At 43.3% G+C, this 16794-nt stretch overlaps 2 protein-coding genes across 4 annotated transcripts; one reads left to right on the top strand and one right to left on the bottom strand.

The window, feature by feature from the left end:
* Positions 1–74: 74 nt before the first annotated feature.
* On the bottom strand, positions 75–7073 carry LOC119219491 (G1/S-specific cyclin-E2-like). Of its 3 annotated transcripts, none has more exons than XM_037474739.2 (12): positions 7031–7073; positions 3784–3811; positions 3629–3686; positions 3459–3509; positions 2766–2896; positions 2412–2547; positions 1785–1931; positions 1599–1694; positions 1371–1505; positions 1114–1225; positions 873–1030; positions 75–510 (listed from the first exon to the last, which is right to left on the bottom strand). In XM_037474739.2, the coding sequence occupies exons 2-12, from the start codon at positions 3795–3797 to the stop codon at positions 436–438; spliced, it is 1113 nt and encodes a 370-aa protein (XP_037330636.2). In that variant the 5' UTR covers positions 3798–3811; positions 7031–7073; the 3' UTR covers positions 75–435. The 3 variants fall into 3 exon arrangements, with proteins under 3 accessions (XP_037330636.2, XP_037330634.2, XP_037330635.2); XM_037474737.2 differs by lacking the exon at positions 7031–7073 and adding an exon at positions 4965–5032; XM_037474738.2 differs by lacking the exon at positions 7031–7073 and adding an exon at positions 4520–4802.
* Positions 6248–14800, top strand: LOC119219490 (T-cell differentiation antigen CD6-like). Its single transcript, XM_062558476.1, has 13 exons — positions 6248–6346; positions 7807–7902; positions 9095–9376; positions 10089–10403; positions 10655–10969; positions 11201–11272; positions 11436–11567; positions 11835–11948; positions 12128–12250; positions 12484–12564; positions 13265–13408; positions 13836–13946; positions 14031–14800. The coding sequence occupies exons 1-13, from the start codon at positions 6304–6306 to the stop codon at positions 14123–14125; spliced, it is 1923 nt and encodes a 640-aa protein (XP_062414460.1). The 5' UTR covers positions 6248–6303; the 3' UTR covers positions 14126–14800.
* The last annotated feature ends 1994 nt before the right edge of the window (positions 14801–16794 follow it).

Below are 16794 nucleotides of genomic sequence, written 5' to 3'. Positions count from 1 at the left end.
TGACCCTCCCCAGCCCTGAGTTACACCAACGGCGTGCGACGCGCTGCATCGGCAGAGTTCACTGCGTTTAAATAGTAGGCCTAAGCAGCTTTCCAAAGGACCCTGAAGCAGCGCTTGGATCCAAGCACCAGGGACGCATTTCTGTTAGCGATTGCACATTTTCAATAGAATATTTCTGAGAAATTACAATTGGGACTCAAATGTTTTTTTTTACGCTGAATTAAAAGCACCATTTTGCTAAAAAAAAAACGTTTTCTTAAATATTATTTGTGATAATACATTCAGTTAAAAAACGTTCACAGCAGCGGGCGTGAACTGCCCTCCCGTCCAGGCTCAGCATTTCAGTTAAAGTAGTCTTTCCAGTACACGAGTCTGTGGGACGATCACTTCCGGTTTCCTCTGCTCACACTCGCTCCAGAGCTTCCCTCTTGTGCTTCAGTGTGTGCAGGACTTCTCTGTGCTGTTGGGAGGAGTGAGGAACTGGCTGCTTTCCTCCTTTGGACCGACGTCCTGAAATTTAAAATAAACATTAAATCAGACGATATAGCGTTTATTTGGATTTAATTAAATATTAAAAAGGCAGAGTGAAGCGTGCCAATAACATTTTTAGACTAGTTTACAATTCATTTTATATAGCAGTGCGTAAAAACTCTAAAATCCAAATAAGGATCAAGAATGGAATAGCAAAATATATCCATCCCAGGTTAAGCCATGGGTCTAGGCTCACTAGGTCATAAAAGTATAAAACGATTTCCAATCATCTAAACTAATAATCCAGCAGTAATGAACAGTTTTAGCTCGTCTGGTCGATTGAAATGAATCAACACGTGAATGTTGAATGGCTTCTGTGTAACAAAGAGAAAGCTACCAACCAGCATGCTCATGTAGTTGGTGTGCGTCTGGACGTCGTGTCGGTTTTCTGCCTTTATTCCTGCAAAATCCTTCAGCGGCGCTCTGCCGAACCAGTTCACCGACTCCACGAAGGGAGCCATCCAGTCCACGCACGGCTGGACGGCGTCTCTCGAGAGGCCTGAGAGCACAACGTCGCGCTGCAGTTAACTGTGATAAAATACTGTGATAGGCATTTTTAGACCTAAGAATCACAAATCTCACCTGAGACCTTCTCAGCCGTTTCCCTGTGAATGAAGTGGCTCAGGACGGAGGAAGCCAGCACTCTGTACTCAAAGTCCAGAGAGTTTATGTTGAGGATACACAGGTCTAAAAGCTGGAGAACGAAAAGGAGAAACAATGAGAGAAGGCTCATGACGACAGCGTGAAACCCGACGGAGGAACGCCTTGTGAAAGGTTCCGTTGTTGAGTCACTTTCAGGTGGAGGTTTGTGTGCTGGAACAACGCGAGATCCCACCTACCCGGGCCATTTGTACGTAAGCGTCCTGTGGGAACTGCGGCTCCAGCAGGTCGGCGCCGGCGCTCATTGACGCCACCTGGAAGTAGAGCTTCAGCCAGGAGATGCCGGTTTCGGGACAAAGGTTCCAGCTCAACGCCTGTGCAACAAGCATAGACCTATTAAAATCATGCATCCAAAAAAACTAGGCAGATTATTAAGGAAGCATAACGAGACCCAACCTAATCGTTACCTTCAAAATGATTAACTCCATCTGTAGAATCTCCTCTTCGAAGTAGGTCCCTGCAGTCACGTAGGCCATCTGCGAGAGCTTCGGAGGATACGCTTCCTAAGGTCACAATTCCATCCATTAGAAATGTGCACTGCGCTTAAATACCTCCGATTCAACAGGCCTGATCAAGGATTTGTGGCCACTCACCTCCATCTTTGATGCGATGAAGAGACACGTGATCCCAATGAGCTGCAGCATGCCCTTTTCAATGTTGTCCTGAGTCAGCATGAAGCGGTCAAAGTAGTCCTGGGCCAGGTAGAAGGTCTGCCGGTGGAGAGTGTAGGCTTCGCTCACCTGTGCAAACGACAAAACTAGCAATTAATAAAATGTTGGTGAATATTTTCTCAATATGAAGTTTGTTGTTTTTTTTTGTTGGTTTCTGTTGATTTGGATGAAAACGCCATTTCCCAAAAGCGTAGAATAAAGATGTTGCAGCTGGCCTGATGATGAGGTTGAAGTAAATGTACGATAATAAACAACTCTTCCAAATACATCAGACAGGGTGGATGAATGAAGGTGAAACAAACTTCTTAATTTCTATTTAAGCATTTTCAACAATACAGCCAATGTTGTAGCATCATTGACAAAGATGGTAGTTTCACTGTAACTAGTTCTTGTCGGAGCGCACAGTACCGGGTGTCAAAAATGAGACGTCTCTTCAATGAGAAAGTGTGTCCAATCTTTTGACTGGTACCGTATGTTGGTTCAGCGATTCATTTTAATCTGGTTGAAGCGCCCAGGCGGCACACATCAGAGCTGCGGTTGAGGACTCACCTCAATTAGCCAGTCGAGGAGTATGGACCTCATTCTGGGTTGTATTGTGGGGTGTCTCTGCATGAAGTTCTTGCTGTGTCGGTAATTCTGCTCCCTGTCGACCATCTTCACCCACACATCGTCAGGAGACCCCCACCTGCAATACGCACAACAATCAATCGTGTTCAAATAAATCAGTACACATTTCGATCATTTCAAGTACAAAAAAAATCATTTGATTGTCCCAGATTCTTAATTGCGAGAATTGTGGTGCATCTTATATTGTAGTACATCTAGTTATGTATATTATGACTACATCAAAACTGAGAGACGATATCACATAAGTGAGGCCCACCACGGGCGCATGGTAATTACCCCAGATTGGGCAGAGGCGACGGCCGCAGCAAGGAATGCGTGGAATGCGGGGCTGCATCGCCCCAAACTCCTTTCTCAGCGGTATCGATGAGAACGGGCGGCTTGCCGACACCTTTAAGTACCAACTGGTTCTGAAAGGGAGAGACAACTGAATGAAACATGCGCATGTGTAACAAAGAGCTGTGGAGAGCACGTGATAGCGGCTGGTCCTTTGTTTCGCTGTGAGGACTTTGTGTGTGTGGGGGGGGGGGGGTCAGAGGCTATTTGCAGTATTAATCCATGACTATAGTTTTCTTCTCATTCTACAGCTGCTGTAAAAAGTTTATTTAGTTGCACGTACTTAGATATACGTGTAAAACCCACCCAATGCTGCACAAAGACTACTACTTGCACTTTAATACACTACTGTATTCATATTTCTGTCATGGAATATACTCCACTCATACTTCCTCTGAGTGTTTAGTACATATACAACAGTCGACTGTGTCCATGGTTTACCTTCGCATATTCAGTGTTTCCCCTAGGTAACTTTGGGGGGGGGGGGGGTGTAATAGTCGGCAAAAAGCCAAAGAGGGTTGTAGGGGGGTGTGGTAATCACTCTGGTGCTCTTATTCTGTTCATTAGCGGATGTCATCGGTAGCACCCATCAAAGTTTAATTTGGTCTAATTATAGAATTAAAGAGAGGAACATACCTTTTCACACTGCAGCTTTGACAGGGGCTGGGCCTTTTTTCTGTTGCTTTGCTGAAAAAAAGTACAATTAGACTGTTGCATGTCACACCTTGCTGAACATGGTTGTAAATGTCTATGTGATGACTAATGAACGTGGCGGTCCCTGTCCTCTTGGGTGAGGGGCTGGTTACCTTGGTTACTTTGCCTCTCTGGCCTGGATCGTTTTCAGATCTTCTCAGCAGGCGAGCACTGCAAACACAACAAACATGAATAAATACAGAGCTATGGATTTAAACACAATGCAGATTCAAATCCACAGAAAAGAAAAAAAGGTGCGCATTACTACCTTCGTCTAGACATCTTTGCTGCAGCTTCTGTAAATTAAAAACGAAAGGAACAATTTAGAGAAAACAAAGTCAGTGATTGCCAACAACGTAACCAGGAAGTTGTCCCTCAGATGGAGGACAGCGAGCTGCTGATCTCTTGCAAAACACGCATTTTTTTTCCAAACCACCAGCGGGGTGGAAACACACACACACACACTGTTTCAGGGATTAGACCTCATAGAACGCGCCAACATGATTTTCTGAGCGCGTAAAATGATCCACCCCGCTGCCGTACCGTTACCCGCACACACTTTAAAATGCACACTTTATACTGTATTTAACCTTGATTGAGACGAAGTTTGTGTGTCCTCACGATCCAGCAGTTGAGAGAAAACCGACCGCGAAGAGCACAAAGAGACACGCAGAAAAGGCCCCCCAAAAGCTTCAGCTGCTCCTTCAATGGCACAACACAAAGGGCCCGGGAGGACACACCGTACAACTGTCCAACCGTTAATGAACACTAGTTAACTCAATACCATTGCGATTAACACGTTGTCGTTTCACCGTCACACGACTTGACCGACCGCAACCAGGAAGGAGAGCGTCCAGCGGGCAGCTTTCACCAGCACAATGTTGACGCGAGCTGCACTCGATGCTAGCTTGCTAAACACCAACACTCGGACTGCGACGAACAAGCCAACAAACACGCCGGGAAGGACTAAACACACCGCTGCTTGGATTCAAGACTACACAAACCTGCAAAGCAGATCCGTGGGAGTGATTCCGAAGTGTGGAGGTTTACAAGCAGGCGGCTCGGGAGACCAGCTCGACCTGTCTGCGGCTCGAGCTCAAATCGAATTGATCTCCAGTTGGCGCTGGCGCCAACGAGCGAGCGTTAGCGACACATTGCGCATGTCTATGGAGACTCAAAACGGCTTTAGCGAGGTTAACACCGACTTTATATGCCAGCAGCTCGAAGTTTTAATGCGTTTCTCTTATTTTGTTCCTTCGTCTCTTTGCTGTAGTTAGCAACCTTCTTAAGGCTTCGCGTGGTTTGTTCTTTCGCAAACTAGCGAAACGAGCGACAAATAAAGAAACCGTCCTTTTTCTTAGGCTCCTTGGCGAATCAGATGAGTGGTTTCAGCATAAGTAGTCAGTCCTAAATGGTATAGCAACGTTATAGACAAAATAAACATCTTACATTCACTTCGTCCTTCTCTTTTTGATTCCCTCAGTTGTATTTCCCGGGTCGGCTGTGACGGACGGCGTTGACAAAACACTGGATGGGGGTGGAGCTACATAAATAGAACATGGGGGCGGGGCTACAGAACAGAGCAGCAAATAAGAGAGCGAGTTGAGTTGAGCGCGTGCTACCGGACCAGGATGTAAACAAAGCAGGCAGCTGTCAGAGCTGTCATACAGCATTCATGTTTAAGATAAGATAAGATATTCCTTTATTAGTCACACAATGGTATGAAAATTCACAACACAGACTTTTATATGACATTTTCTCTGCAGAAATAGATGCAAATCAATTTATGTCATTTAAATACGTGTGTATATACTGTATATGCATTTATGTTGATGGAAATATATTTTTTTAGTTGAAAATAAATAATGTGGACATGTTTTATTGTGTCTAATAGTGTGTAATACTTTGAAATCAAATGAGTTGTCAATCTTTCTATCTCATTGCTTTGCCTACTGCGATTCCAAAAATGTATACAATCTATGGAGCCAAATCCAAAGGTCAAAGGTTTTGATCATTTGAAAAACAAACGTGAACCTGAAAGTTCAAGTTTGTTGTATTTTGAAAAATGTATTGTATGTAAATGTATGTATTCAATATTGAAATAATTGGAAAAGTATTTTTGAGTTGAATATAGTGTTGACTATAAAATAATTTTTCAATCTTCACTAGTAGATTGTAAATCTAGTAGATCTTCACTTAGTAGTATTGACATATGATATTTTTGCAAAACTTAAACCTGTCCGTTACAGCCTAATCAGTTTTACTGTAAAACTATACTCTGCAGTTAGGTTAAAAATGTGATCCACCACAGACAGGACGTTTTGTCCCCTTCATCCCCCTCGGGTGAAATGCAGCTTAGAGTCACCAGGCGTGTAGAAATATAGAAGAAGAGTGCAAATATGAAAAGAGCAAATATAAAATGTCAAATATAGCAATATAAACCTGCAAATAACCTGCTTATTTTTACAATATAATGCTATATATTATATACCATATGTGAAACATTCTGTAGCTCAAAGTATTTTCCTTACATGTTCAGTAGTTATTTTGATATCATTTTTTTTTTAAATAATGAAGCGGGAGATAAATGATCAGCAGCATGTGTTTCTGATGTAAAAGGCCTCATGGTTGAGTCCTGATAATTTATCAGTGACAAAGCTTCAGGCTTCACTTCCTGTCGTGACGTAAATGGGAAGTTCTGTCTATCAAATACAAAGGGAACAAGACAGGAAGCCACACACAGCAGAAAAGAGGCAACAGAAGCTTTCTCCCCCTCTTTGTCTACAGTATGAAGCTGCTTCTATTTCTACAACTTGGCTGTCTGTGTCACGGTATTGTAAACGGTTTCATACATTTATAGACTTGATAAGTGTAACTTCTGCTCTGAGGTGTGGAGTGAATACGGCTGTAACCAAGACAATATATCTCTTTTTTGGTATTCATATTTATCCAAAAGCGTTGAACTATGTTAAAGTCTTTTAATGGGAATCATAAACAACTTAAATAGGTTGAACTATTGGTCTCAGTGACGCAAAATTGTACAATCAGACATTTCTTTAAAGAAAGTAATTTCTCAGAAAATTTACACTTTATATTTAACATGTACAAAGCAAGACAGGACAAACTACTGGCAGAAGTATCAGTGATCAGGGTATTATAAGTAGTAGCTTCTGTGCATAACTTTGGTTTATTTTTTGTTGGTTTGAAGATCACAAAATTGGAGAAGTTAAAAAAGGTTGAGGGTTTTTTCTCATCTTTTTTACTTTACTAATTTTATTTTGTCAAATTCTCATTTTCAACACGTAACCCTAAGGGCCCTACTCTTCTAAAAACTCTACAAAGAGAATACAAAATAAAATCCTGCATCTCTTAAAGAAGCAAAACCATTCACTTGTCAGTACTGGCGGGTTTTGGGCAAGGAGGGAGGACTTATACGAAAACAAAAGGACTTTAATAGTCTAAGAATCAAAACTAAACTCAAAACCACTCCACCCGAGAAAAAACAAAGATCTTACAAACGGAACAACATGAACACGAATCCCATACGTGGCGTGGCGAGGCATGGCATGGCATGGCATGGCATGGCATGGCATGGCATGGCATGGCGAGGACGAGTAGACGACTGTAGACAAACCGAAGACAAACTGAAGACATTGGCGAGACAAGAGACTCACAAGGCCTAAATACACAGGGGAGGTGCAGGTGATTGGACACAGGTGGAAACGATCAGACACGGCAGACAATCCCAGGGATGACAGGGCAAGGAAAGAAGTGAAGTTAACCCAGGAACACAAGAGACATGAAACTACAAAATAAAACAAGACAAGAACCCAAACCGTGACATCACTAAACACTCAATATACCACATTTATAAACACACAAAACGCCCAACAGATGTGCCAAGTATAAAACAAAATGATAAAGGGTCTTGAAGTAGGCTGTAAATAAAAAAAGATGAACCCCATTTGAATGTGTTTCAATTGAACCCATGTACTCTTAAAAGTGTCAGACCCAAATTACTTTAAGTCTTGATGATTGAAGAAGAAGATACATGTGGGAGATCACATTCACTGCAGATCATTTATTTATGAGTGGCCTGGTCTCGGAGCTTTTACCACACTGCACTCCATCTGCTTGCTGAGAGACAAAAGTCCGACTTTGGTGAAGCGGTTACTCATCAAATGTTCTGTGGTGGACACCTGCGGTGTGTTGGAAGTAGCTAGTTCAGACCTGATGCTCACATTGGTGCTGACAGTTTGACTTAATTACTATTTTCCAATCTTCATTTCAGCTTTGAAAAAGCCACCCACTCACAAAGACCCAACAGGTGTCCATGAGATAGCGAATGTAAATAATACAAGAGGGAGAGTACAAGAGGAATCCAACAGTAAGCCACATTATTTCTGCCCCGTCAATGTATTGTTCAGGATGATAATCTTTATCTCTCACACAAACAAACAACCTTTTTTTTTGTCTAGAACCGGAATAAACATGTAATGCAGAGATGGCGTGAATATTCTTGCTCTTATTGTCACAGGATGTGGGGGGGGGGGGGGCCCCCTTCTCAAACGCATCATCTCGGTGGATTCTGCAGGTGCAAATGAAACGGTGTGATAGCAAAGCAGTGTCTCTCCCACGCAGGCGCTGGTAGTTTCTGTGTGGCTTGGTTCACGACCTCAGCTACGCATTGTTGTGCCAAACACATTTTATTCCAATGCGCGTTATGTTCCCAGCGAGCACTGTATTGTGTGTGTAGTTTGAGTTATCTGATGACGTGTGTTTTCATACTGTCATATTAAAATGTATACATTTAAAACAATAAGGATTAAAGATGGAAAAAATATCAATCTGTCTATATTTACTAATTTATTCATTGCATATTTCATTTTTGATTCAAGCTATTTTGACAAAAAAAGGTAAAAACATTATTTAAAATTACCACGCACCTGAGAGTAAAACGTATGAAATAAATACCCTTATTTCCCTCATGTTTTTTGATGTTCAATGAAGTCCCTGAGGGTTTAGGCTTCAGGGTGGACACTGGGATTGGGCCTCTGTTTGGTACTTAGAGTTCTCTGGCGGCCTCGTCGTAGAGGAAACATCAGTGTGATTCCCGCTTAGTTCTGGCAGCACTTGTTTGCACGGTTCACAACGTCCGCTGGTTAGCCACCTGCTATCGCCCTGCTAGTCACACTCAGCGGTTTAAAGATTCGAATATATATGATGGCAAGTGCTTCTTTAAAAACATATTTTCACAGCCAGTCACAATGGAAAAAAATCTCACTCAGAAATGGATGGTGAAATATTTAGAAACACCAGGTTCCGTCCCTCATTATAAACGTATGTGCCAAAAGTACTTAGGAATCAGACATATAAACAATATCATTTTTTCAAATGAATGAGTGAATAGTTAGTATGTGACGCATTATTAAAGATTTACTTCTGTAGAAGAAAGACACAGGAGGGAAGTCTGAAGGTATTAAGAAACTGACCAGAATTAAGAAAATACCACTGGATACCTTTGAGTTTTACTGGAATAATCAGCACATACATCATTGTGTGTATCTGTGTGTCCTCAGGTGACCCTCACATCCACAGACTCGCTGGCAGATGCAGCTTCTCACTAAGGATTCGTGGAGACGGGAACAGCGATGTGGCCGCATTGCCAGCAGACTCCACAGATGTGCTCCTAGAACAGATGTGTCGTGATCTTAATTGCGGCGGCATCCATCGAGTGAGCAGAACCAACCCGCCTCCCAATGCCACCTGCTTTCACGGCTGTTCGTACCGAGGCGGCCGTTTGCACAACTGTTCCCAGAGTGTGAGAGGCAACTGCACCGGGGTCGCTGAAGCAATCTGTGGTACCTTTTTTTTTTACTATAAATAATTTATTTAATATGATATCTTATGCAGATTATACAATTGTGATGAGAACATCTTGTTGTTACATTTACTGTACCTGTGAATTCCTGTGGGCCTATTTTTACAGGTTATACAAACATAACCACTCGCAACATTACTTTACTGATTCTACGCCTCTATATTTTGAAAGCCAACATTTTACTCCACTGCATTTATCCGACTGAAGTTAAAGATTCAGAGTATTATGTATGAATCAAATAATACATGATGATGTACTTTTGTGTAACAGCAGTATTGTAGTCCACCTGATCCAGACCAGTGGATGGCACAAAGTATAACATCATCATTATTGTGCTGTAATAGACCGTTCTGCATAATGAATACTTTCCCTGTTGCATGTCTAGAACTGTATTAACCTTTTACTACTTTTAATACCAAGAAAAAGATCTGACGCTGTAGACTGTAGAAGAGTGTGCTCGTGTGTGTAGTGATAAAATCATACAGTCATAATAACATAAACATTTCTAGACCACTCCAGTCAAATGCTATTAGAATGCAATGCAGTTGTGAATTAATTGATCCATTTTGATTGATTTATGCATTGATCAAATTGATTAAAGATGGATAAGCATCCTTATTTGCAAGGATTTGAATCAAGCCTCACTTCTTTTGTTCAATTGAAAATCGACCGCATGATCTTGTCCCCTGCAGGCCACCAGGCTGTCCGGCTGGCAGCGGGGGGGGACCGCTGTGCCGGCCGGGTGGAGCTGTGGGCCGACGGGGGCTGGGGCACCGTGTGCGACGACCAGTGGGACCTGCGGGACGCCGACGTCGTGTGCCGCCAGCTCGGCTGCGGCTACGCCCTCAGCGCGGCGGGGCAGGGAGGCCCCTTCCCGCCGGGCGGAGGGCCGATCCACCTGGACGAGCTGAACTGCACCGGCAGAGAGCGGAACCTGTGGACCTGCCCGGCCGCGCAGGGCGAGAACGACTGCGGACACAAAGAGGACGCCGGGGTCGTGTGCTCGGGTGCAGTTAAAAGAACCCTAATTTACCATGAGCCTGCAGAGAAATACAAATGTACTCAGCATGTTGTTGAATGCTTCAAGCTCACACTTGAATGCAAAAAATGTAAACAACCCATAAGTTGATAAAGCCCATCAAGAAAGAATATCAAGAAGATGACCGCGATGACATATGGGATTGTTTTGGAACCCGGGATCTAGTGCCGGGAACGTCCTGCTGCATTCGTGTCACTTTAACAGTTCGTGTCCCTGCAGAGAGGAGAGCCGTCAGACTGACTGGAGGTCTGGACCGTTGCTCTGGTAAAGTGGAGGTCCACCGCAACGGCAGCTGGGGTAACGTGTGTGACAACTGCTGGAACAAGAAGATGGCCTCCATGGTGTGCTCCATGCTGCGCTGCGGCGCCGAGCCGCTGAAGTTCTCCCAGTTCCTTCCTCCTCTCGCCTTCAACGACGGGCCGCTGTGGTTCTATCAGTGCGATCACAACTCGCAGAGTCTGTGGGAGTGCAATGAGATGGTGAACCCGGCAAACCTGTGCGTGAGCTCAAAGGCGTCCGGGGTCATCTGCAATGGTGAGGGACACGGTGTTTGAGAATTAAGTACGTTTCTGAAACATCATAATAAGTCACTTTTCTGCTGGAATATTAAATTAAAAAAAACAAGAATCAAAGCAAGCTGTAAACGTATCATTTTCATATTCATTTAAAGCAAGACGATTGTCCTTGTGTTCTTATGGTCAAATAATTGCCAGAAAATCCAATAAATTGTGTTGAACCTAAAATATAGTTCTGGTTTTCCTGCAGGTTCCCTCGGGTTTCACGAGGCCACCACAGCAATCATCACTAATGCAACCGTATCAACCCCGTTGACGACTGGTAAATATATTTTAACTTATTCTTATTCTTAATAGGCCAACATCAGATTATGTCAATAAATGTTACTTAAAATGTGCTCTCAACTATTCAAGAGGGTAAGTAGGAAAACACCACATGTCTCAGTGGGATGTATTATGTCCAACCATGTGCCTGGGGCCAAAAGGAGCCACCTCACTCGTTCCCTCTGAAGGCTTACGGGCTTACGGGCTCCTCGGCACCATCACTCTGGCTCTTGTTCTCGCCGTGGTCCTCGTCACGAACGCGGCGATCTGCTGCCACTACAGGCGACGACACGGTTGGTCCATTCTTTCAATGACTTAATTTATGTGATAGAGCTGCTTTTTCAAAATTCCATTCTGAATTTATCTATCAGATTTTTTATATTCTTTCTAAAATATTATTATAAATAAATACATGTACATCTTTAGAACTTCATATAAACCCAATGAGCAGTTATTTTTTGATCACAGCGGATCTTAAACACCACATTCACGTTGTCCAAAGCAGAAGAAGAGTTAGATACGCCAATAACTGTCTTCATCTTTGGTTACTGTGTCCACAGCCACCTTGCTGCAGCAGACTGGCACCAGCGGACAACCGACCGCCGAACATGGCAACAGCTACCAATGTGCAGGCGACCTTGTCAAGGTCACCGCCAACCCGGTGCAGACGGAAGGTCGGTGGCCGAACCTCTCCAGCAACGTGATGAATAAAAAGGCTTTCCTTTAAATACCAGGACAAGTTACAGTTGTTTGTCTTCGTAGATATATATTTATATATATATATCGTCGTGTGAAATTTGCGTGAGTCATTTCACAAAGTTGTGTACTTTTCTTCTGTGTTTGTCCAAACAAGTCCCCTCAAACACCAGGCACTTTTGGACCCAGCTTAGTAGCGCTGAAAGCACGTCGGTAGATACAGACTATGAGCAGTATGAGACGAGCAGTGAGAAGCCCGTCCCTTTGTCGACCTTTAGGAGTGAGCTACTTTATTTTATTCCGCTGTGTGTTCCTCTGTCTTTGCCTCGGTTAAGATTTCCTCTCGCTGCAATGTTGCTGCATTTTGCAGTTTTTGCTGCTCTGCCCTGCACGTCCGTGTGTGTGTGCGTGTGATGGGCCTGTGTGTGCGTTCGTGCGTGGTCTTTGCAGTTTGCACCGAATGTTTGCAGGATGGCTTGTGATTAAAACGCGTGCGTGTTGTTTGGTATCCAGATTCTCGGAGGTACAGAGCAGACGTAAACCCTCTGACGAGGCCCGGCGGCCTCGACGGCCTCGAAGGCCTCTGCGAGGAACGTGAGTTGGTCTGCGAGGACGCCACAGACGCGCAGCACCACGTTGCAGATCTCAGATACATGCGGGGATGTGTACTCATCAGCATGGGAGGGTCATGCAAACACATTTTTAATAACGGCTGGACTTTGTGAAGACGTTATGAGTGTGTTTTCATGCATAATTTACATAGTTATTTACAACCGTCCATATTTATTTATGCTTAAATGTAATAGTAATAATAACCAGGATGAACACATTTCTTCTAGTTAAATACATTTTTACAGTAAATCATCAAGAAATATTTAGAAGAAAGAAAGTCACAAATGAATCTTGAATTTATACAACCATCTATTTTTGTCCATCATTATATGGGGGATATTTATTCTTCATTTTTATTCACCCAAAAATGAAAACATATAACTCCATGCCACACAATTTTAACTGCCTTTCCTCAATATACCTACTTTATAGGGATGGCCTCCAATCAGCTCAAGCTCCTGTTACTCAGTTAGCAACGTTTCATTGTTTTATTTTGTGAAATAATTGTGTCGGTTGCTACATATTACGGCCATGTTTTTTTTTTTTGGATTGTTTAGATCATTTTATGCACGACCCCAATGCTTGTACAATATTTGCCGAAACGAAAAAACACTATTACACAAGATAGAAATTGTTCAATTTTTTCAATTATTAATGTAAGATTCAAATGATTATGTCCCAGCTCCTGAACCCACAGAGGATTTGATCCCAGAGCCTCAATATTCTACAGTGTCAAAGAGCCCCAGGGACTCCTTCAGTTCCTCCAGCACCTCCTCTGGGGAGTGCTACGAAAACACAAACAACGGCTACGTGACGGTCTTCCCAGGTCAGTTACACACCAGGATCTGCGTACCACATTCTTTTATTAGTTAAAGGAAGCTGCTCACTCAAAGATAGATAGCTGTTATGTTTAATATAAATGTTGCACATGCACTTCCAATGTGTATGTGAAAGGAATAGTGGCTTAGTGCTGCAGATCGATATCACTGTCATGGTCTTCATGCTAAATATGAAGCTATAGCCAGCAGGTGATTTTTGTTAAGAATTTTGTAGTGGTAGTAATTAAGCCTTTTAAATAGAATCATTTTCTTTTAAACCAAATCTGTGGGTGTTTGAAAACACACCCATGACTAAGAGGTGGGAGGATATAAAAGAAGGCCAACGTGAACCTCAAGATCTACCATCTCAGGAGCTTTCATGAGATGGATGTCGTACGACATGAAGGTGTTTTCCTGTGTTCTCACGAATGACAGATTCAGGACTGGCCCAGCCTTCTGTTGTCTACGACGTCTTCCGCCCTGCAGATATCAATCGCAGCCCTGATCAAGTGCACCCTGGACAATCAACCAGCCTGCAGAATTCAAGTAAACATCACAAAACTAATATGACCCTTTTGTTAAAATGAGATCTCAAACATTTACCGATCTTTGTTATTGTCTATTCATCAGGTGACCAAGACGACAGCCCCCTCTACTCCCCCGTTAGCCCCGATCCGGACTCCTCTTCTGAGGACGACTACGATGACATTGGCCCCTTACAGTAACCAGAGGAGGACCGTGAACGTGTACTTTAGGGGAGGAAACCCAATGAGCACCTTTTTTGTGGTTTGCAGGCAAATCAACAGTAATTCAATGATTACACTCCATCGGAAAGAGTTCTTTGCAACATTGCATTTGAGCACTTGTTTGTGACTCGCGTTGTAATCCCTTTGTACACATTGTCAAACCACTGTTTCCTGTGATACCGATTATTACGATTAGCGCGGTTAAGACTCAGCGTGTGATTGGCCCTCTGCAGGTATCACAGAAACATACTGGGGCCTTTTTTCATGAGCAAAAACAGTTTCTAAATCCCACAGTCAGATGCCACTGACTGTTTGCTGTCGTTTCCGTCTCAAAAAGAACGACATGTGATTTTGCGTTAAAGGTGAGCGCGCACTCTGAAGCGCTTCACATCCCAGCGTCCTACAAGAGCTTTTTTCCATTCATAGCTCCATAGCTGTACTAATATAATTGAACAAAAAACAAATTGGACAACATATTCACTTTGAAGGATCGACGACTACCAGAAGACTGAGAGGTTTTGCCATATTTAACAATTGTCTGAATGCCTTGCAGACTGTAACAAAAGTATTTTTATTACTTGTATTATTTGACTAATGTTTCTGCACAGAGGTTTGTGACAGCTCGTTTGTGTTCAGTAAATGTGCCAGTCTTTGCTTTGTATATACCTTTGGAGATCAGTACAAACTACAGAGTTCCTGTGATGCAGACATCGAAATGACCACAAAGTTAAAAGCACTACTCTTTTAACAATATAACTGTTTGCTGTAGTAATGACATTTCCCATTGGCCTTCGACTTTTGGCCTGATTATAATGGCAACACATTGTCACAAGGTGGCAGCACGAGCCTGAGGATAACCAAATGTTTACACGGCCCACTCCCGTAAACACCCTGAAACCACAAACAAACACGTGATGCCGTCCAATATTTGCCCAACACACACGTGGTCCGAGCTTTACATTCAGATGCATGTTGGTGCTAATCCACGGGGGAGTCAAAACGTCCCTCTGTGGATCCCGATGGAGGGCCAACACAAAGCGTCAGTGGCAGACCTGCCACGGCTCTTCTGCGCCTGCAGCAGCTGCAAAGCATCGTCGCTTCCGCCTGAATCAAAGCGATGTCCTGTTTTGTCGAAGCAAATATGACAAACTGCTCTCAGAAGCACCTGTGAAACCTTTAGTAGGGCGGAGATGCACCGAGGATGTCTCGGGGAGGGAGGACGCATTAGACTGATAACCCTCCATCGGCTGTTTTTTGACTGGAAGGTATTTTGGCAAAGGGAGGATGAGCGTGTGTGTGTGTCTGTGTATGTGTGTGTGTGTGTGTGTGTGTGTGTGCGGTGTGAGGACAGAGGAGGGGTGAAAAGGGGGGAGGAGGAGGACGGAGCAGTTGGCGGACATGACACGTGTCTCAGAGAAATGCATAGTGCTCTAAAGTGTTTAGTCGAGAGCTCTGCGGTAAACAGGCCAACTAACAGATCTCCTTATGAAACCCAATCTCTCACATGCCGGAGAATCCAGCACACACACACACACACACACACACACACATCACTTAACAGTGATTCCATCTAAAAGAATGCAGCCTGATGTATTACAGATCCTCCTCGGACAGTTTGCGTTTGTTTTATTCTTCTCCGGGAGATCGATAAATCAGAATCTTACAATCTGCAGATTTGCGGACCTGATTAACATCAAGGGAAAGAAATGCAGCACACCAGTATTTCAAGTAGCTTGTAGTATTTGAGGGATTAGAAGATCAACCCTCTGTTTTTACTTTGTTCATTAAATCAGTTACACACAACGGATTATGGCTCCATGAGTTCCTTAAAGTGCCCCGACAACAGATCCCGCCCGCGTTTCAACTTTTGAACTGTGTGTAGTGCCGGAGGCCCGGAGACGACAGTACCTGGCTGCTTACAGCATGGGGCACACACACAGCTGCAGCGCCTTCTGAGTTATATACTATCACAAGAGTTATATACTATAAACACACACTTGTTGTACATGTTTTTTCCTCCTTGTTGATTAATGGTGTGTGCAGTTTAATGGAGGAACTATTTATTTCACACATAGTTCCAACATGAAACTGCTCACATTAGGATTGTTTTTTTTTCAAATGTATTTGTTTTGCACTTTGAGATGATTGATAAATAGCTCTAGAAATAAGAGGGGACATGTTTTTTTATTATATATTTTTAGTGTTCATAGCTTCAGTAGCTCAGTTGTCGGGTCATGACCTCATTATGGATAACAAGAGGTTCTGTGTTGGTTACCCAAGTGCATCTTCTGAAGGATTTCTTAAAACACTAAGTGATCATTTTATGTCCTCATAGTTTATTGGTCATCTTTCTATGTCGAGTTGGCTGGTTTTGCAAACATTAAAATTACCGCGCAGAAAGGGTTTTGTTCCTATACTATACTTGTTTATACTACTTCCATTAAATCCACTATTATTCCTTTTCTCCCGACGGGTCACTCTGTCAGTGAGTGTCTGGGCTGTAAAGGACATCACAGCCTGCTGGGTGCGCCTGCGAGCCCCGGTTAATAGTGTTGATTACGCCTCACTCATTAGGTTGCTTTCACTGCCGCCGCTAAGCCCTCATCAGGAGGTTTTTGGCTGAGCGGCCGGGCAGGGGCCCTGATCCA

The sequence above is a fragment of the Pungitius pungitius genome, chromosome 17 (assembly GCF_949316345.1).
Source record: "Pungitius pungitius chromosome 17, fPunPun2.1, whole genome shotgun sequence".
Taxonomy (NCBI): domain Eukaryota; kingdom Metazoa; phylum Chordata; class Actinopteri; order Perciformes; family Gasterosteidae; genus Pungitius; species Pungitius pungitius.
Note: the sequence above shows the minus strand (reverse complement) of the source record. Positions and strands in the feature narration are given on the sequence as shown.